The sequence below is a fragment of the Salmo salar genome, chromosome ssa03, assembly GCF_905237065.1.
Source record: "Salmo salar chromosome ssa03, Ssal_v3.1, whole genome shotgun sequence".
Taxonomy (NCBI): domain Eukaryota; kingdom Metazoa; phylum Chordata; class Actinopteri; order Salmoniformes; family Salmonidae; genus Salmo; species Salmo salar.
This window is the reverse complement of record NC_059444.1, coordinates 6,168,411-6,191,307: the sequence shown is the minus strand read 5'-3', so window position 1 is coordinate 6,191,307 and position 22,897 is coordinate 6,168,411. Positions and strand designations below refer to the sequence as shown.

At 41.4% G+C, this 22,897-nt stretch overlaps 1 protein-coding gene across 1 annotated transcript in view; it reads left to right on the top strand.

Moving 5' to 3' along the window:
* LOC106596897 (collagen alpha-1(XI) chain) overlaps window positions 1–22,897 on the top strand; it is a 185,012-nt gene that overhangs the window by 5,710 nt on the left and 156,405 nt on the right. Inside the window, exons 2-4 of the mRNA XM_045714451.1 lie at window positions 11,495–11,659; window positions 17,463–17,676; window positions 20,282–20,444. Of these exons, the coding sequence (XP_045570407.1) occupies window positions 11,495–11,659; window positions 17,463–17,676; window positions 20,282–20,444 (542 nt within the window). The remainder of the gene's footprint in view (window positions 1–11,494; window positions 11,660–17,462; window positions 17,677–20,281; window positions 20,445–22,897) is intronic.

Genomic DNA, 22,897 nt, shown 5'->3' with positions numbered 1-22,897 from the left:
ATAGGAAGGAATTAAAGAGTGAATCACGAAAGGAAAGCAACATTTCAGTGTCACTCTTTGGGTAGGAAAACATAGTGGAAAGAGTCTGGAAAATAGATGCTTCCAGAATGTGCTTTCGTTCATTTAGTTTCAACCTAAAGGGGATACTTTTCCTTTATGACTTTATCCAAATAGCATTTTAACACTGAAAGTGTGAAAAGAACCAACCCAAGACAGAGTGAATGTTTTTTTCTTCTTCTGTTCTGTATAGGGTTATAGTTTGAGAGCTGTATTGTTGCTGTTGTAAAACTGCTTGTCTCAAATGTCTCTACCAGATGTGGTCACGTGTGTCTGCACATGTGCTCCGTTTGGTTCCTTCGTTCGTTCAGCCTGGGGGAGAAATGTGCTCCTCAGCTCTCCCTCATCAGTGTCTCAGGCCTGTTAACATGACAGACAGTTGGCCTGCATTCTAAATGGCACCCTAACACCTACCACACAGTAGTGCACTACTTTTGACCACGAACTATGATGAAGGGAGTAGGCTGCTATTTGGGAATAAGACAAGAAAGTATATGACATGGCCCTGACAGCAGACAGGTAGCAGAGGACTGTCATGTATATCACAGGGCCCTGACAGCAGACAGGCAGTAGAGGACTGTCATGTATTTCACAGGGCCCAGACAGCAGACAGGTAGTAGAGGACTGTCATGTATATCACAGGGCCCTGACAGCAGACAGGCAGCAGAGGACTGTCATGTATATCACAGGGCCCAGACAGCAGACAGGCAGCAGAGGACTGTCATGTATATCACAGGGCCCAGACAGCAGACAGGCAGTAGAGGACTGTCATGTATATCACAGGGCCCAGACAGCAGACAGGTAGTAGAGGACTGTCATGTATATCACAGGGCCCAGACAGCAGACAGGCAGTAGAGGACTGTCATGTATTTCACAGGGCCCAGACAGCAGACAGGCAGTAGAGGACTGTCATGTATATCACAGGGCCCAGACAGCAGACAGGTAGTAGAGGACTGTCATGTATATCACAGGGCCCAGACAGCAGACAGGCAGCAGAGGACTGTCATGTATATCACAGGGCCCTGACAGCAGACAGGCAGGCAGCAGAGGACTGTCATGTATATCACAGGGCCCAGACAGCAGACAGGCAGTAGAGGACTGTCATGTATATCACAGGGCCCTGACAGCAGACAGGCAGCAGAGGACTGTCATGTATATCACAGGGCCCTGACAGCAGACAGGCAGCAGAGGACTGTCATGTATATCAGAGGGCCCTGACAGCAGACAGGCAGCAGAGGACTGTCATGTATATCACAGGGCCCAGACAGCAAACAGGCAGCAGAGGACTGTCATGTATATCACAGGGCCCAGACAGCAGACAGGCAGCAGAGGACTGTCATGTATATCACAGGGCCCTGACAGCAGACAGGCAGCAGAGGACTGTCATGTATATCACAGGGCCCTGACAGCAGACAGGCAGCAGAGGACTGTCATGTATATCACAGGGCCCTGACAGCAGACAGGCAGCAGAGGACTGTCATGTATATCACAGGGCCCAGACAGCAGACAGGCAGCAGAGGACTGTCATGTATATCACAAGGCCCTGGAGGTAGAGGACTGTCATTCATATTTGAAGAGGATTGTTAGTTTACTTCTAACATATCCAGTTTAGATAGACAACGTGCCTATGAGTGACTGGGACTGGTAACATTTAACTATAGTCAAATCCCTTTTCCTTCTGTAGGAGTTTCTGCCCCTTTTTCCATTATATAGAATATGGTTTATAATCGGCACGGTGGTGCGGAAGGAAAGATGTCTCAAACTTGTCACACATAGCATTCTACCACCACCTCTGAAGGATGCGATGCTTTTTTCTTTTGTTTTAAAGATGTAGCATACTTATGTAGTGCTGCTAAAGGGTTTTGGGATATTGACCGTTTTTTTTTTTGCGCTTCTGTGAGGATGTGGTTTGGAAGGAAAGGGGGTTTTGGTGGAGGGAGGGATAGAGGGAAGAGGGGAGAAGAAGGGGGGGGAGGCAATTCCTGGCCAATTCAGCACATCTGGAATATATGAGTCTTGGAGGTATGCAGTAATGCAGCAAGGCATTCTCCAGCTCACAAAGAGGCCTTTGGTTCAGCATGATTCTCTTTTTCTTCCACAACCAGTAGCTCAGTACTCGGGACAATATACAGACGGAGCTGGAGCCTTTGGGGGTTTTATGGGGCATCTTCTAGAGGGGAGAGAGATTTTTTTTAAATATAAAAAAAAAAACTTTCAGTGAAGTTATATCAAAACGTGACTTGTATTAGTTATGTGTGAGTTAAAGTACAGTGAGTACTGTAGGACTCTTATTGTTGTCCTCAGAGAGAAATAAACTGCCCAGTCATTCCAAAAAAAATCCATTAATCTCCACACAAAAGCAGTAAGAAAGCTATTGGAATGGGACATAAAGTGAGACTGAGGGCTCTATTTTCGGGCTGGTGTTAAGGACGTGCAAGTGTTAAAAACCCACGTTAGTTTTCAATTTCGTCATGTAAAAACGAGCGCACTGTCATCTTCCAGCCCTGACGCCAGGTTCGGCAATGTACCTGTCTAACATCAGCTCGCTTGTGCTGAGGTGGGAGGGCTGTAAATGGGTTAATCTGTAAATGGGTTAATCTGTAAATGGGTTAATCTGTAAATGGGTTAATCTGTAAATGGGTTAATCTGTAAATGGGTTAATCTGTAAATGGGTTAATCTGTTAAAGGAAAGATTAACCCATTTTTAATGTTATATTGTTTTTTTTTATTGTTTTTTTATATCTCTGTGCGATGTTCTATCGATTCCCGGGGTCTTTTCATGTTTTCATGTGTATATAAGCTATATTGTGTATATAAGCTATAATACTTGCCGTTCAAGTATTGTAACATTTGGCACCGTGATAAAGTTTCTCTCACTACACTGGAAGTTAATAGGAATATGACTTCTAGATGGCGAAAAAATAAAAAATAGAGAAATTTATAATTCCTTCAAAACAAGCGCAAAAGTGTCAATTTCATGCGGCGCTAATGGAAAGTTTTCAGACCCAGGAAAATCAGAATCTTGTCTGTAACGCAGTTGATAATGGTTTTGATTTTGAGAATGGAAGCGCAGCCTATCCAGCTATGACTCACAGTGCCCATGGAAATAGAGATGTGCCTTTTGTGCCAGAAAATCTCACATTTAGAAACATACCTCTTTTTTTTTCTTAATTTCATTAGATTAAAAAACCAAGCATAGACTCCCCTCCCCTTAATCAAGTCTGGTTTAGCAGTATTGTATGGGTGCGTCTTTTTTATCCTGGCCATTAGCCAAAAGTAGCCTTTTGAATAAAGGGATTTTAAATGGTCTTAATGTTGAGGTGTTTGCCCTCGTACATAGGCAACAATACAATTGACAAGAGTCGAGTATTTTGTATAGACGTGCGAGTGTTCTGCAGAAAGACTTGGGTGTGCACACAGTACCACTGAACGACAGAAGGGATTTATGATATCATGCTTTTGAGACAATCCTTTCTAGTAATATTGGTGTTTGTTTAAAAAACAGATTGATCTTTTATTTATTTTTTTATTTTTTTTGGGGGGGGAGTTAATTTGATTAAAACCAAAACTTATTAGAAAGATTTACCTTGAATGGGTTTATGTTGAGAACGTACATGGCTTGAATGCAATACAATTTCAGCTGTTATTTCTGGAGAAGTCCCAAATATGATCAGTAGGATGGTTCTATGATGTTTATAAACATGCTCCCGAGTGGCCCAGCGGTCTAAGGAACTGCATCGCAGTGCTAGGGCCGTCACTACAGACCCTGGTTCGATCCCGGGATATATCACAACCGGCCTTGATCGGAAAATCCCATAGGGAGGCGAACAATTGGCCCAGCGTCGTCCGGTTTAGGGGAGGGTTTTGCCGGGGTAGGTAGTTATTGTAAATAAGAATTTGTTCATAACTGACTTGCTTATTTAAATAAAGGTTAATTAAATAAAACATTAGATTTACGAGCGTTGTAACAGTGAATGCACATTCCCCCTTTCTCTTTTATATTGGATCTTTACCCAGCTCCTGTGAACAGTTTGGATGTGAGTAAAAACCCTCCATATTCTGAGTTGCCTTTGTCTGTATTATACGCCCACGGGGAGCGATTATGGTGCCTTTAACTGTATTTAGAGCATTTAAAAAATATATAAAAAAATTGTTGTAGAATTTGATTCGAATTAGACACACAGTCTTTTTTAGGCCTTATCAATAGCCTAGTGAATTTAATCTTGTTTATTGACTGTGTTTGAAATGTCCATATCCAGACTGTAATTTACAGTGGGGTTAGCCACCTATATCCGTGAGAATGCCATAGATTACGTTTAACAATGTATTTCCATATTGAAACAATGCAATAACGCAATTTAATAAGAACAATGTGGACTGTGAACATGTTCAACATATTTAGAAAATATGGAGCTAGCTATTTTAATGAACTAGTTAACCTCTTCTAATGGAATAACAATAGAATTAGAGTTGATGACGACGCAATACATAAAAGACCGCAAGCATGCAGCGCGTTCTGATTGGCCAGTGAGGGGCCAAGCGTCGACACACCCACAACGTGTTTATTGGTCAAAGCCCAGCACTCTCGTGCCACCGCTAGCTACTACACCCATAATTCTGGGTTTGAAAATAGAAAAATTACAGTATTTCTGACACACCCATGAACCTATAACACTACCACCAGCGCTGAGATTTACCATTGCGTTAGGTTTGTTAAAACAAAGCCCTGCCTGTCCATAATTTTGTCTTGAGAGCATTTCTTTACACTTCGGTTCTTCATTTACATTACAAAATAAGAGTACCATTTCCTGTACAAAGACAAGTTAGATCAAACAACCAGAAGAGTGGTTTCTGTTAATGTGGTAGCAGAGAGGACGTTATTAGTTCAGGTAATATGGTATCAGAGAGGACGTTATGAGTTCAGGTAATATGGTATCAGAGAGGACGTTATGAGTTCAGGTAATGTGGTATCAGAGAGGACGTTATTAGTTCAGGTAATATGGTATCAGAGAGGACGTTATTAGTTCAGGTAATATGGTAGCAGAGAGGACGTTATTAGTTAGGGTAATGTGGTAGCAGAAAGGATGTTATTAGTTCATTATGTCTTATAATAAGGAAGGGGAGAGTGTTATGGTGTGTGTGAGAGAGAAAGAGAGAGAGGGAGAGACAGAGACAGAGAGAAAAATATGTAGAGAGGGAGAGAGAGAGAGAGAGAGACATAGAGAGAGAGAGGGAGAGACAGAGACAGAGAGAAAAAGATGGAGAGAGAGAGAGAGAGAGAGAGAGACATAGAGAGAGAGAGACATAGAGACAGAGCGAGAGAGACATAGAGAGAGAGGGAGAGACAGAGAGAGAGACAGAGAAAGAGAGGGAGAGATAGAGAGAGAGACAGAGAGAAAGAGATGGAGAGGGAGAGACAGAGAGAAAGAGATGGAGAGGGAGAGACAGACAGAGAGAAAAACATGTAGAGAGGGAGAGAGAGAGAGAGAGACATAGAGAGAGAAAGACATAGAGACAGAGCAAGAGAGACATAGAGAGAGGGAGAGACAGAGAGAAAGAGATGGAGAGGGAGAGACAGAGAGAGAGACAGAGAGAAAGAGAGGGAGAGATAGAGAGAGAGACAGAGAGAAAGAGATGGAGAGGGAGAGACAGAGAGAGGGAGAAACAGATGGAGAGAGAGAGAGAGAGAGGTGGGGGTATAGGGAGAGAGGTGGGGGTATCGGGAGTGGTGTCAGGCCTCCTAATGTGTTCAGCATGTTGACTAGCCACGCCCCCAGGACCTCCACCTGGCCTCCAAGCAGGAACAAGAAACTTCCAGATCAGCACTTCCTGTCCTCAACCAGCCAGATGTTACTTGGAAGATTATGAAAATATAATATAATGAAAAATGTAAACAGTGATATTCTGTAAGGTGATAAAATCAGATTATTTAAATCCCTCTTTATGAATAGGTGTGGTTGAAATGGATTTTAGGAGTAGGAGAAATGTCTCCACAGTAATAATACCTTGTCTCGGCTTCTGTCCAAAGTCTCTTTCTAATCGGACAACTAACTTTCCAAAAAATGTAGAGAGAGGTCCTTGACGAAAGTTAATATCCATAGTTTATACAAAGTTTACATCGCTGTTAATTCAACTTGACAAATTACAACACATTATTCTGAATCTTGAGAATATTTTTTTTGACATAGAAATAAAATGACTTGGAAATAGAATGACTTTCTACAATAGTCATTCTTTTTCTATGCTTTATTCCATCCATAAAGTCTGTTATTCCTTCGTCGGTGTATCTTGGCCTAGACGCCACTGGTTTCATTGTACTTTATGGTGTTTTATAAGTGACTCAGAGATATATCATGGCTTTATAAGAAAGGCTTCATTATTAAGCCCTGTGAAATACTTTCCCAGGAGCACAGAGAGAGAGAGAGAGAGAGAGAGAGAGAGTGAGGGAGGGAGAGGAAGAGAGAGGGAGGCAGAGCCGAGTGGGATCAAAACGTCTTCCTGTTACTTTAACTTGGTCAATGGGGATTCAACACACTGAGAACCCCATTAGTTTGTATCACCACTTCAGTCAGGTCACTTATTAAATTCCTTCTTTGAGTCAGACTTCGTCTGTCAGAAGATTGCATATTAAATTCCTTAGGTCTATCTTTAGATCTACAAAGACCTATAATACTTCCACTGTTAACAGATCAAAACACTCTGAGATTAACCCAGTTTTTATCATCAGTTATAGTTATAGTAAGAATATTGCAATAAGAATAAAATAAATAATAATAATAATAGTTAATAAATAAATAAATAATAAAAATAATACATTCAAATCCAATCCAATTTTATTTGTCACATGTTTCATAAACAACAGGTGTAGACTAACAGGTACCAGTGCTGAGTCAATGTGCACGGGTACGAAGGTAATTGAGGTAGATATGTACATATAACTAGGAATAAAGTGGCAGATAATAAACAGTAGCAGCAGCGTATGTGACGAGTCAAAAAAAAGTTTGGGGAAAAAAAATGGTCAATGCAGGAAGCTATTTGGTTAATTAAGTAACTATTTAGCAGTCTTATGGCTTGGGGGTAGAAGCTGTTTAGGGTCCTGTTGGTGCATTTGTGGCAGAGAGAACAGTCTGTGACTTGGGTGGCTGGAGTCTTTGACAATTTTTAGGGCCTTCCTCTTACACCGCCTGGTATAGAGGTCCTGGATGGCAGGGAGCTCGGCCCCAGTGGTGTACTGGGCTGTCCACACTACCCTCTGTAGCATCTTGCGGTCGGATGCTTGCGTTACCAGGCGGTGATGCAACCAGTCAAGATGCTCTCGATGGTGTAGCTGTAGAACTTCTTGAGGATCTGAGGGCCCATGCCAAATCTTTTCATCCTCCTGATGGGAAAGAGGCGTTGTCGTGTTTTGACTACGATAGATCCTTAGTGATGTTGACACTGAGGAACTTGAAGCCCTTGACCCACTCCCCCCCCTACAGCCCTGTCGATGTGAATGGGGGAGTTTTCCTTCCGTTTCCTCTAGATTCTTCTTTGAGTGAGACTTTGGGACCAAACACATTAGGCCTATTCTTTCAATGAATCCAACTCTCTGAGAACCCTGCGGATCTTTATCATCATTTCAGTGAGATTGCATATTAAATTCCTCCTTCTAGTTGTCTTTTCTACGAAGCCTTTATATGCCAGACTAGAAAGGCTTCAGAAGCTCCCATTCTTGTCAGATCGTGAAACAATCTGTTACTTTATTATTGTTATTTGCTACTTTGGAAGGCGCTGCTTCCTGTCCGTTGACCCGGTAACAGAAGGACAGAGGGGTGACATAAGGGTGACATAAGGGTAACATAGAGGTGATGTAAGGGATGGACTTGGACCAGAAATCATCCCGGACCATTTTTTACTCTTGTGGCCCCCCCATTATTCTCCATATAATAATACTTTTGCACCAAAGCCCCAATTTAGACCGACCCACTGAGTTAAAAATGGACCAGTCCATCTGGCATTTGCTCGGGAAATGCCCTATGGCCAATCCGCCCCTGTATACGGTTGGTGTAAGGGTGACATAGGGGTTTTTCTGTCCAGACAAGATTATCCCATGTTGTTGGGGATGGCTGGATGGCTGGAGGAGAATCTTTTGATGTTTGTTCTGGGTTTAGTTAGTCTTATAAGATGAGGGGTTCAGAGACAAGGGCTGCATATCAAACGAAGTGCACTATATAGGGAATAGGCTGCCGTTTGGGACGTAGCCAAGATGTGAAACGTGATGAAAGTTCTGTTAGATCATCTCCTTTTTTTTCTATTTGTTTAGAGATTATTTAAAAAAAAATCTTTATCTCTGCATTGTTGGAAAAGGGGTACCAGTACTGAGTCAATGTGCAGGGGTACGAAGGTAACTGAGGTAGATATGTACATATAACTAGGAATAACATGACAGATAGTAAACAGTAGCAGCAGTGTATGTGACGAGTCAAAAGAGTTAGTGCAAAAAGGGTCAATGCAGATAGTCCGGGTAGCTATTTGCTTAACTATTGAACTAACTATTTAACGCTCTTATGGCTTGGGAGTAGAAGCTGTTCAGGGTCCTGTTGGTAAAAAAATGTGGTGTATCGGTACCGCTTGCCGTGAGGTAGCAGAGAGAACAGTCTGTGACTTGGGTGGCTGGAGTCTTTGACTATTTTGAGGGTCAACCTCTGACACCGCTTGATATTGACTTGCCTAGTTAAATAAAGGTTCAATTAAAGTCCAGGATGACAGGGAGCTCGGCCCCAGTGATGTCGATAGTTTGTTCATATTTCCCGTGTTATGTCGATAGTTTGTTCATATTTCCCGTGTTATGTCGATGGTTTGGTCATATTTCCCGTGTTATGTCGATAGTTGGTTCATATTTCCCGTGTTATGTAGATAGTTTGGTCATATTTCCCGTGTTATGTCGATGGTTTGGTCATATTTCCCGTGTTATGTCGATAGTTGGTTCATATTTCCCGTGTTATGTAGATAGTTTGGTCATATTTCCCGTGTTATGTAGATAGTTTGGTCATATTTCCCGTGTTATGTAGATAGTTGGTTCATATTTCCCGTGTTATGTAGATAGTTTGGTCATATTTCCCGTGTTATGTAGATAGTTTGGTCATATTTCCCGTGTTATGTAGATAGTTTGGTCATATTTCCCGTGTTATGTAGATAGTTTGGTCATATTTCCCGTGTTATGTAGATAGTTGGTTCATATTTCCCGTGTTATGTAGATAGTTTGGTCATATTTCCCGTGTTATGTCGATAGTTTGGTCATATTTCCCGTGTTATGTCGATAGTTGTGTCACTGTCATTCTGGTTAATAACAGGAGGGCGAATAGCGATAGGCTATGTGGTTGAAATCTTTTCGGCCTCCTGCAGGGGACGAGGCCTTCTCATGTCCTCTTCACCACTGTGTTGGTGTGTTTGGACCATGATCCTTAGTGAGCTGATCCTTCAGTAACAGTAGAGACACTGAGATACGTCTATGTACGGTGAGGTCTTCTTTAGAAAAGGATCCACATAAATCATCTGGTAACTGGATGGCTATTCCAAATGGCTATTCCCTATATAGTGCACTACTTTGGACCAGAGCCCTATGGAACCCTCTTCCATATATAGTTCACTACATTTGACCAGAGCCCTATGGCACCCTCTTCCCTATATAGTGCACTACTTTTGACCAGAGTCCTATGGCACCCTATTTCCTATATAGTGCAACACTTTGACCAGAGCCCTATTGAACTCTCTTCCCTATATAGTGCACTACTTTGGACCAGAGCCCTATGGCACCCTATTCCCTATATAGTGCACTACTTTTGACCAGAGCAGAGCCCTATGGAACCCTCTTCCCTATATAGTGCACTACTTTTGACCAGAGCCCTATGGCACCCTATTCCCTATATAGTGCACTTCTTTTGACCAGAGCCCTATGTGTGCCATGTGGGACGTTTTCAACCTATTAGTGAGTAGTGAAGAGACCCCCTGTGTGTACGGCTCCTTTAAAACCTTGTCCTGCTATTAGCCTGCTTGAAATTCCCCATAACCATACTGTATATCACTGTGACCCTCAGGGGAGGGAGGGAGGGGAAGTAAGTAAATTAAATAGTTAGAGAATTCCTCTCGTCTTTGCTGATACAGCTAGTCAGTTGAGAGAGATAGAAAAAGAGAGCGATAGTGAGAGGAACAGGGAGGGAGAGAGAATTAGAGAGAGAGAGAGTCACAGACCATAGTATGTGTAACAGTTGTATGTAACACAAAAGACACTCACTCCTTCAGTTCCTGTTCCATTAATAGGAAAGGTTCTCAGTGGTGTAAATTGCCTGTAAAACCTCAACCCTACTGTGCCAGACCCAAAGGCCGAGTGGCCACGTTTTATCCCTTTCTCTCACACTCTCCAACTCTCTCTCTCTCTCTCTCTCTCTCTCTCTCTCTCTCTCTCTCTCCCTCTCTATCTTCCCCTTTCTCTCTGGCTCCCCCATGCTCCCTCTCTCCCTCTATCTTCCCCTTTCTCTCTGGCTCCCCCATGCTCCCTCTCTCTCTCTCTCTCTCTCTCTCTCTCTCTCTCTCTCTCTCTCTCTCTGTCTCTCTCTCTGTCTCCCTCTCTCCAACTCTCCCTCCCTCTCTCTCTCTCTCTCTCTCTCACACTGTCTCCCCCCTCTCTCTTAACCTCCCTCCCTGTGGGTCTGTAACTGTGGTTTTGTAGAGTGGACCCCATATAGGCGGGGGGTGGGCCCTATTAAACCCATTAGATGGCCCCTAATCATCTTTACAGGCCCACCGCCCAGGTTTCTGCATAAAAACACTGGTGGCCGTATCAGTAGATTTGTCTTCACGTGCAGTAAAACCATCTAGGGGTGTGGTAAAAACATGTCCATCTTCTTGGGAAAACGTCAAACCTCCATCCTTTTTGTTGAGTGTTGACCTGTTCTATGGCAAAGCAACCGAGCTACCACTACAAAACAGACCAACATATCTACTGTAGCAGGTCATAGCTGTGTGCTGGAAAACCTTGGTAGAGCACATGGGGTGGAGTAGACATTGTGGTGCTCATGTGAATTTCCTGTCTTTTTCAGGCTTCAGTTCTACTACTACTTAAAAACGTAGTTGATAGTTAATACCATGGTAATTACACAGTAATATACTTAAACTGTGAGGTGAAAGCTATATATACTCATTTAATAGCTTTCATGTTAGATTAAAGATAGTAATGTCTGATTTTATGGTTTTGTGCTTTTATGAAACTCATTTTTGTACTAAACCTCTTGAGGTCAAAGCTATAATGAGGCTACTTAATCCTCACCCCTGAGGTAAAAAATAAAAAAATAAAAAAATCGACAATACAGTACATTTGCTATACTGCTACCATATGAACAAACTCTTTATTTTTACCATGTGAAAATACAAAACATTTCTCCCTGTCCTCTCTTCACAGCTGACCCAGTGGATGTACTCAAGGTTCTGGACTTCCACAGCTCCCCGGATGGCGTCCGTAAAGCTACGGGCTTCTGCGCTCACCGGAGAGGATCTAAACCTGACATAGCCTTCCGTGTGGGGAAGCAGGCCCAGATCAGCGCTCCCAGCAAGCAACTCTTCCCAGGTGACTTAACCGATCTGGAGACACACACACACACACACACACACACACACACACACACACACACACACACACACACACACACACACACACACATCAAACCTCACGTAAATTGATTTACCACACGCTTCCCGAGTGGCGCAGCGGTCTAAAGGCTCTGCATCTCAGTGCAAGAGGTGTCACTACAGTCCCTGGTTTGAATCCAGGCTGTATCACATCTTGCCCGTGATTAGGAGTCCCATAGGGCGTCGCACAAACACATCAGAATTCATCAGAGGCCATTTTGGAAAGACAGAAACGTCTTTGATAGTGTTTGAATTCCAGATGGCACCGTATCCCTATTCCCTATGTTGTGCACCTCATAGGGAATAGGGTGCCATTTTGGACACTTCCAAGGGGTCTCCATAGAGGTATGCTACTGTCCTAAACTGCTTACTGTTCAAACCAGTTAATCCACAGTACTGACAATAAAACAACAGAGGACTGGCCCACCCCTCATAGCCTGGTTCCTCTCTAGGTTTCTTCCTAGGTTCTGGCATTTCTAGGGAGTTTTTTCCCTAGCCACCTTGCTTCTACACCTGCATTGCTTGCTGTTTGGGGTTTTAGGCTGGGTTTCTGTAAAGCACTTTGAGATATCAGCTGATGTAAGAAGGGCTTTATAAATACATTTGATTGAAATTTGATTGATTGAACAACAGAGGGAATACAACAACTAGGTCATTAGCTGCAACGGTACAAAACACTGTCTAACCTGATGTTGATAGATATGGAACAGGGATATGTTTCAGTTCTATCCATTGGTGGAATTGAGATGTTTAATGTATGAATACAGCAAGTACAGCATGTACCCTGTAGAGATAGATGAATAACTGAGAGTGTAGGGCCTACGCTGTAGGGATGATTGAATTGATAGAATAGGGCCTTGTCATAGGCGTCGTAAGGATTGGACCAAGGCGCAGCGGGTAAAGTGCTCATACTTAATTTATTTGAAGTAAAGTGAACACTTAAACAAAAATAACAAAAGAACGAAACAGTTCCAAAAGGCTAAACAGAAAATAACCACCCACAAAACACAAGTGAAAACAAACCCCACTAAATATGGCCTCCAATTAGAGACAACGACAACCAGCTGCCTCTAATTGAAGGTCATTGCCAAAAACCCAACATAGAAATAGAAAACTAGATAAACACATAGAAATAGATAACATAGAACATAAACCAAAAACCCCGAAACACACAAAACAAACACCCCCTGCCACGCCCTGACCAAACTACAATATCAAATAACCCCTTTTACTGGTCAGGACATGACAGGCCTACACTGTAGGGATTAATGATCAGATAGAATAGGGACTACACTGTAGGGATTAATGAATTGAGAGAATAAGGGAGGTTAATTGAGATGTTTAATGTATGAAGGAAGACTGCAGATACAGAATGATAAGGCCTATACTATAAGGACACGTAGGGCAACGACCAAGCATTTATTAGCTCGAAGGACAAAGTTGGTTCTTGTCCGTTGGAGTCGTTTGCCCTCTTTCTGGTTGAAAAGATAGACAGTTAAAGACTCTAGTTGCCTACTTGGCTCATACTGGCAGGATACTGTATACAACTTTACTAGACACAGTGGCTTGTTAAATACTGTTTCCTCCGTCTGTGAGTGTTGGTGCTTTGCCAAATTGCCCAGACAGCAAAAGAAAAATAAAGGCACAAAATACCAGGAGATTAAATGAACAGTGAGATTTTCTGTGATTTTAGGCCAAAATAATTATTTGCCTGGGAATATTACTGGTTTTAAAGAGTGGGAATTTCAGTCAAATAGGCTCAAATACAATTGAATGGAGTGGAGTACAGTTTCCCATTTGAATTGGCAATAGTAGCAGTCTGTCAGAGTTCTCTAAACGAGAAAAATTCAGCTTTTATATCATCACCAGCAAACCTATTAGTCGTTTATTCTACTTAATGGTTAGTTAAAGAACTACATTTGTTAGGATTGTTCTCTTTTCACACACCTTGTAAAACGAATGGTCCAATTAGGTCACTTGTGACTTTCAAGATTAGCCAGTTGCTCTTATACGTGCTTAAAGTACCCAGCGACAAAGAACACATTTAAACTTAAATTAAAGTTATTAGTATCTACTATAATTGGGATAAAATTAAAGGTACAAATCTGTAATTTTACGAGCCTGACCCTGCCACATCGTCTGGTAAACTAAAGGATGAAGCTAGGGAAACGTAACCCCTCTCAAGTAGACAAAGCTATGGGTGTGAGGGCTAACAGTCCATGAGATTGACATTATTATTTTAATGTGTCATCAAGGATGGGCGTAAATAAAGACAAGCCTTGAATTCTGGGCTCCCGAGTGGTTCAGCGGTCTAAGGCACTGCATCTCAGTGCCAAGAGGCGTCACTACAGTCCCTGTTTCAAATCCAGGCTGAATCACATCCGGCCGTGATTGGGAGTCCCATAAGGCGGCGCACAATTGGCCCAGCGTCGTCCGAGTTTGGCCGGGGTAGGCCGTCATTGTAAATAAGAATGTGTTCTTAAAATTGCCTTGTTAAATAAAGGTAAAAAGAAAAACAAAAATTATATAAACAGGAAGTCTCCCAGAAATATGATGATGTCATTAGGGCTGTAACGGTCATGGAATTTTGGATGACGGTTATTGGTGAGGAAAATTGACCCCGGTCACTGTTATAACGTATCCCACCAGACATGCCACCAGGGGTCTTTTCATAGTCCCCTAATCCAGAACAAATTCAAGAAAGTGTACAGTTTTATATAGAACTATTATTGCATGGAACTCCATTCCATCTCATATTGCTCAAATGAACAGCAAACCTGGTTTCAAAAAACAGTTAAAGCAACACCTCATGGCACAACGCCTCTCCCCTATTTGACCTCGATAGTTTGTGTGTATGCGTTGATATGTAGGCTACGTGTACCTTTTTTTAAAATGTATGTAGTTCTGTCCTTGAGCTGTTCTTGTCTAATGATGTTCTGGAATTTGTGTCATTCTGTATTATGTTTCATGTTTTGTGTGGAACCCCAGGAAGAGTAGCTGCTGCTTTTGCAACAGCTAATGGGGGATCCTAATAAAATATACCAATATAACAAATAACCGCTCCTGACTGCATGCGCTGCTGCTGCTGCAGGGAGGGGGGGGGCGTTGCCTAGACAACCGAAGACTCGTTTGCTACAACACCTTGCTTGTTTCAGCAACAAAGTTTCATCACGTTGTTAAGAGTCCATGTTACCGCAGAAACAGACTCAACCAAACGATTTCCCAGCCGTCCCCGTCTTCAGTCAGCTGTTTGTTCCACACTAAACGTTACTAAACTCACTGTCAACTGCGTTTATTTTCAGCAAATTTACATGTGTAAATATTTGTATGAACATAACAAGATTCAACAACTGAGACATAAACTGAACAAGTTCCACAGACATGTGACTAACAGAAATTGAATAATGTGTCCCTGAACAAAGGGGGGGTTTAAAATCAAAAGTAACAGTCAGTATCTGGTGTGGTGTCTCACAGTACGGACATTGCAATTTATTGCCCTGGCCACATCTGCAGTCCTCATGCCTCCTTGCAGCATGCCTAAGGCACAGACACGCAGATGAGCAGGGACCCTGTGCATCTTTCTTTTGGCGTTTTTCAGAGTCAGTAGAAAGGCCTCTTTTAGTGTCCTAAGTTTTCATAACTGTGACCTTAATTGCCTACCGTCTGTAACCTGTTAGTGTCTAAACGACCGTTCCACAGGTGCATGTTCATTAATTGTTTATGGTTCATTGAACAAGCATGGGAAGCAGTGTTTAAACCCTTTACAATGAAGATCTGTGAAGTTATTTGGATTTTTACAAATTATCTTTGAAAGACAGGGTCCTGAAAAAGGGCTGTTTCTTTTTATGCTGAGTTTATTATTATAATTATTAATCTTGATTTAGCAGGCCTAGTGTCTGTCTGTTTTTTACATTTCGGAAGCCTTGTTTTCTTTTTTGTCTTTTGGACTTCAAAAGCATCTTTTTGTCCCCGGTTATTACATTTTTTATACAGCGTTTATAACGGTTATTTTATTTTCATGATGGTCTCCATCCATATCCGTCAGTTATAGGGTTATTCTTTATTTTTGCCAGCCTTAAATGTCATATTACCGCGTCCACCTCTATCCTCTCTAACTCTTCTGTGTCTGATGATGTCATATTACTGCGTCCACCTTTATTCTCTCGAACTCTTCTGTGTCTGATGATGTCATATTACCACGTCCACCTCTATCCTCTCGAACTCTTCTGTGTCTGATGATGTCATATTACCGCGTCCACCTCTATCCTCTCTAACTCTTCTGTGTCTAATGATGTCATATTACTGCGTCCACCTCTAACATCTCTTACTCTTCTGTGTCTGATGATGTCATTTTACTGCGTCCACCTCTATCCTCTCGAACTCTTCTGTGTCTGATGATGTCATATTACTGCGTCCACCTCTACCCTCTCTAACTCTTCTGTGTCTGATGATGTCATTTTACTGCGTCCACCTCTATCCTCTCTAACTCTTCTGTGTCTGATGATGTCATATTACTGCGTCCACCTCTTTTCTCTCGAACTCTTCTGTGTCTGATGATGTCATATTACTGCGTCCACCTCTATCCTCTCGAACTCTTCTGTGTCTGATGATGTCATATTACTGCGTCCACCTCTACCCTCTCGAACTCTTCTGTGTCTGATGATGTCATATTACCGCGTCCACCTCTATCCTCTCTAACTCTTCTGTGTCTAATGATGTCATATTACTGCGTCCACCTCTAACATCTCTTACTCTTCTGTGTCTGATGATGTCATTTTACTGCGTCCACCTCTATCCTCTCAAACTCTTCTGTGTCTGATGATGTCATATTACTGCGTCCACCTCTACCCTCTCTAACTCTTCTGTGTCTGATGATGTCATTTTACTGCGTCCACCTCTATCCTCTCTAACTCTTCTGTGTCTGATGATGTCATATTACTGCATCCACCTCTATCCTTTCTAACTCTTCTGTGTCTGATGATGTCATATTACCGCGTCCACCTCTATCCTCTCGAACTCTTCTGTGTCTGATGATGTCATATTACTGCGTCCACCTCTACCCTCTCGAACTCTTCTGTGTCTGATGATGTCATATTACCGCGTCCACCTCTATCCTCTCTAACTCTTCTGTGTCTAATGATGTCATATTACTGCGTCCACCTCTAACATCTCTTACTCTTCTGTGTCTGATGATGTCATTTTACTGCGTCCACCTCTATCCTCTCGAACTCTTCTGTGTCTGATGATGTCATATTACTGCATCCACCTCTATCCTTTCTAACTCTTCTGTGTCTGATGATGTCATATTACTGCGTCCACCTCTACCTTCTCTAACTTTTCTGGTTTTGATGATGTCATATTGCTAAGCTAACCTATCTTCTTGTTGTTCGCCCTCCTCTAACATTCTTCCCTTCACTTTTGGCGCTACACATTGATGATTACCCAGGAGTTTGGCAGCTAATGGGGATCCAAATAAACAGAACCAATCAGATGAATAATGAACCTCTCTAACCAATCAAATGAATAAATGAACCTCTCTAACCAATCAGATGAATAAATGAACCTCTCTAACCAATCAGATGAATAAATGAAGCTCTCTAACCAATCAGATGAATAAATGAACCTCTCTAACCAATCAGATGAATAAATGAACCTCTCTAACCAATCAGATGAATAAATGAAGCTCTCTAACCAATCAGATGAATAAATTAAACTCTCTCTTCTTTTTCTTCTTTCACCAGGAGGAGTGTTCCCAGAGGACTTCTCAGTGATGTTCACCATCAAGCCCAAGGCAGGCAGCCAGTCCTTCCTGCTGTCTGTGTATAATGAGCAGGGGGTCCAGCAGCTGGGTGTGGAGGTGGGACGCTCTCCTGTCTTCCTGTACGAAGACCAACATGGGAAACCTGCCCCAGAGGATTACCCATTGTTTAGATCCATCAACCTCGCTGATGGCAAGTAAGTGATGTCTGAGACACCTGAGTAACTCATCACTACTGTATCACAGAGCAAGGCCTTTTATGTTATGGACAAGGTTAGGGTTGGGGTAAGGTTAGGGTTAGGATTAGGGTTAGGGTTGGGGTAAGGTTAGGGTTAGGATTAGGATTAGGGTTAGGGTTAGGGTTAGGATTGGGGTTAGGGTTAGGTTAGGGTAGGTTAGGGTTGGGGTAAGGTTAGGGTTAGGGTTGGGGTAAGGTTAGGGTTAGGATTAGGGTTAGGGTTAGGATTAGGGTTAGGGTTAGGATTAGGGTTTGAGAGGGTTAGGGTTAGGATTAGGATTAGGGTTAGGGTTAGGATTAGGGTTAGGATTAGGATTAGGGTTTGAGAGGGGGTAGGCGCTGTTTGGGTCAGTTTTAGGATTTCTCTTTCCTCAGGTAAGTAACTGAAGTTTGTCCTTTCACTTGGTGACTGAACCTAAACCTACGAAAAGTTAGAAGATGCTCATTGGTGTGCAGTTTTATGCTTGTTGTGCTTTTGATGTTGTACATGGAGGACGGTAAGATGTTTCTGAGAGGGTCTGTGGCCTTACTGAGTTCTTAGTGCAGACATACTCCATACCACATACAGTCCATTCGGAAAGTATTCAGCCCCCTTGACTTTTTCCACATTTTGTGACATTACAGTCTTATTCTAAAATGTATTAAATAAATAATACATGTCTTCAGCATTCTACACACAATAACCCATCATGACAAAGCGAAAACAGGTTTTTAGAAATGTTTGCAAATGTATTAAAAATTTAAAAACACAAAGAAAAAAAAACGTATTTACATAAGTATTCAGACCCTTTACTATGAGACTCAACATTGAGCTCAGGTGCATCCTGTTTCCATTGATCATCCTTGAGGTTTACCTGTGGTAAAGTCAATTGATTGGACATGATTTGGAAAGGCACACACCTGTCTATATATGGTCTCACAGTTGACAGTGCATGTCAGAGCAAAAACCAAGCCATGAGGTCGAAGGAATTGTCCATAAAGCTCCGAGACAGGATTGTGACACAGTAGCCTTCATCAATCTTGAATGAAATAAGTTTGGAAACACCAGTTTTTGCTTTGTCATTATGGGGTATTGTGATGTCATTATGGGGTATTGTGATGTCATTGTGGGGTATTATGTGTAGATTGATGAGATTTTTTTATTATTTTTTAAATTCATTTTAGAATAAGGCTGTAACGTAACAAAATGTGGAAAAAGTCAAGGGGTCTGAATACTGAATACTGAAAATGCACAAGTATTAGATTTATATGCTTCATTGTTTAGTTATTGAAAACATAAGGAATATAACTGTGGGATGGTTGTATTTTTGAGTAACCCAATTATTTATTTGGCAGGGTTTTAATTACAAATAGTTTTTGCCAAATTATTTACAGCTGTCTGTGTTGTTGATGTGTAGTTAACTATCCAAATAAAAGAGTTTGAGCTTCATAAATGATCTAACTGTAACATTAATATTCTGACTGTGAACTCTTTGCTAATATGAAACATTTTGCGAAAACGTGCCTGATACAATTGTCTACAGTGAAATTAAATGCTGCATTGGTATGTGACTTCAATGTCTGTAGTTGATTTATCTGTTTTCCAAAACTTGTAAAGTAGACTAAGCCTGTTTCAATTACTGTAATTTTATTGTTTTATTGTTTGTCTAACTAGGAATTTTTCTGAGAAGATCAAATTATCTTCAACAAGAACAACCTAGTTTTAAATCTGTTGGCATCTCTCTGACGATGCCATACGGTAGATCATCTCTGACTATTTATTTTATTTTAACCAGGCAAGTCAGTTAAGAACAAATTCTTATTTTCAATGACAGCCTAGGAACAGTGGGTTAACTGCCTGTTCAGGGGCAGAATGACAGATTTGTACCCTGTCAGCTCAGGGATTTGAACTTGCAACCTTTCGGTTACTAGTCCAAAGCGCTAACGACTAGGCTACCTGCCGCCCCAAACTAATACCAGACTGTAGATAATCTCTGACTATACCAGAAGGTAGATAATTTCTGCCTATACCAGACTGTAGATAATCTCTGACTATACCAGACGGTAGATAATCTCTGACTATACCAGACTGTAGATAATCTCTGACTATACCAGACGGTAGATAATCTCTGACTATATCAGACTATTGACTATACCAGACTGTAGATAATCTCTGACTATATCAGACAGTAGATCATCTCTGACTATACCAGACAGTAGATAATCTCTGACTATATCAGACTGTAGATAATCTCTGACTATACCAGACTGTAGATAATCTCTGACTATATCAGACAGTAGATCATCTCTGACTATACCAGATAGTAGATAATCTCTGACTATATCAGACTGTAGATAATCTCTGACTATACCAGACAGTAGATAATCTCTGACTAATACCAGCCACTAGATAATCTCTGACTATACCAGACTGTAGATAATCTCTGACTAATACCAGACTGTAAATGTATATCCTGTGCTCAGGTTTTACCATTCATCATCAACAAATACACCACATACGTTTCATGTTCTCCTCCAAATCTCTCATATTTCTCTAACCCACTTCCTCCTCTGTCCATGTGTAGATGGCATCGCGTGGCCATCAGTGTGGAGAAGAAGAGTGTGACCATCATTGTGGATTGTAAGAAGAAGCTGAGCAGGCCACTGAAGAGGAGCGACGGGGCAGACATCAACACTGACGGCATCGTTGTCTTTGGAACCAGGATTCTGGATGAAGAAGTTTTTGAGGTAAGAACATTTAAAGGCCCAGTGTAGTCAAAAAACATGATTTCCCTGTCTTTTATATATATTTCCACACTATGAGGTTGTAACAATACTGCGAAATTGTATAAAAAATTGTAAGGACATTGGCCGTTGCTTACTGTGCCATTGAGTTGTTGATTTTATGTATGGATAATATGCAGCAAATGTTGGATTGCTATCTTTTTGGGACAGGCCTGTACCCGGGGCAAAAGGGGGCTTAGTCCCTATATAATAATAGCAAAAAAAGTTAAAATGATTGATTGACAGGTTGGCGCAAAATCTGTAATTCCACTTTGCTGTGTCAGCACTATGTGTGCAGCGTGATGTGTGTAAGGAGGCTATGGAAAGCCATTGGACAAAATGGTTTTTGTTAACTGGTAATTTCCGGCTTTTGGACGATAAAATACTGAAAAGCTGATTAATAAAATTGTAGCTGGGAAAAAATTTTCGTGGCTCCCCCTGCTGCTGAGGAGAGAGAGGGAGTGAGAGAGGAGCCTTGGCCTAGGCAACTGTTGATTGTAAAGATGGAGGCCTTTTTCATTGAAGGAAAACTAAAGTTAGAGAGGGAAAAGCCTACTAGCCAGGGCTCCAGACCGCCACCATTTAGTTGCATTTTGCGACCTTTTGACACCTGGTGGTGGGAGATTAAAAAAATGCATTGGTTGCATCGGTGCAGGCTGCACATTCATTCGTCTCACAAAAAACGTCTTATTTTTTTAGGAGGCTAAAAAATTCGGTCAAATTGTAAAGTGGATTAAGGCAGCCCCCCCCCCTCTGATTCAGAGGGGTTGGGTTAAATGCGGAAGACACATTTCAGTTGAAGGCATTCAGTTGTACAATTGACTAGGTATCCCCCCTTTCCTTTCCATTATCCTCGTGATTCCTTTAATGAAAATGTCTGCCTGCCCATGTACCTGTTTCTCAGGGGCCTGCTGCTATGTCTAGCGAGCCACTCTCTCTCTCCTTTCCCAGGCACGAACAAAATATCCCCCGGGAGAAAGAAAAGTGTTCTGGTTGTATAACATTTTAAAGTCAAAACATTCCTGGGAAGACACACCTATCGTATTGTCACAGAAGGAGAGAAGATGTTCTCAGCTTTCTGTTGGTTTACTTTTTATTTCTCAACTGTCAAATTTGAGCTCAATATCAACTATTTAACAAACATATTTGATATGGCTTTGAGATACAGAGTGCACGAAATGTGCATTGGCCATTGCGGTGCTTAGGTCTCATTGGACGGTTGGCTATAACTGCAAAGTTTTTGGGACATTAAATGTAAAATGTACTCTTAGATTAATACATTGCTACTATGGGTGGGTATTATCTTTAGAGTTACTGATCTACCTAATGTGTTTTGAGTTTCCACTTATATATATATATATATAAAAAAAAATCCTTCTGAAGCTGTATTTTAACAGTAAAATATAACATCAAGAGCCTAATTGTCTACCCACAATACATGACGATCACTGGATTAGGTTGCACGAAGCTGTGAATGATTTTAGAAGATGAGAAGCCTACTCATTAGTTCTATTTCGTGATGCTGCAAAAACAAATTGGTACGACCAAAATCATGGGCTGGTGCCACCAATGTTAATCTGGAGCCCTGCTACAAGGGGAATGTCCTCTGTATGGAAAAGTTTTAATATTGTAGTGGACAAAGATGAGAAGAATTTTGGCGTGGCCAAAGCAGGCTATTGTGCAACTCGTTATTCAGGTAGGATGCAATTTTGGAACTTTATTATTATTATATGTTTTAGTATTTATAATAATTTGCATTATTATTATTGTTGTATATCCTTGTTATTATTGTAGGCCTATTAATTAATACAAACCAATTCTTTAAATATGCAATACGTGTTTTGTTTCATTCTGTTGAGACATTTTCGTGGACAAAACAATGTTAAGTTTGATCTGTATTTTTAATTGCGTGCTCCATATTTAGTTAAAGATGGGTTATAAGTAGGTCTGTTATTGAATAAATATCATCAGCCTATTATTAGGTGTCAAGTGTTGGCTATGGTAGGCACTAGCCTTTCTTGGTAATTGCTGCAATACAGCCTGTTCAAAACTTTTGTGAAGGTTTAAACCAGGTCGCAAATGTTTTGTTTCATTCTGTTACCGCCATTTTCTTTGGCCAAATAAAGTTCCAACTGTAATGTTGTGTTTGCCACAATATAATATCCTGCTCGTCTTTTCACTATAAACAATGACTTGACTTACTTTTAATATTACCTTACTAAAGTTTAGGAACTTTTGTGAAGGTTTGGTGTGCTGTGGCTATTAGCCTATTAAACTGCAGGCCTATGACATGAAGGCAGTAATTTGTTGATTCAGCTGGACACATGATGTAGATCAGTGGTCAACAACCTTTTCTGAGTGAAGATCACTTTGTGAGTGAAAATGCAAGCCGAGATCTACCCCTCAGATTTCTTTTA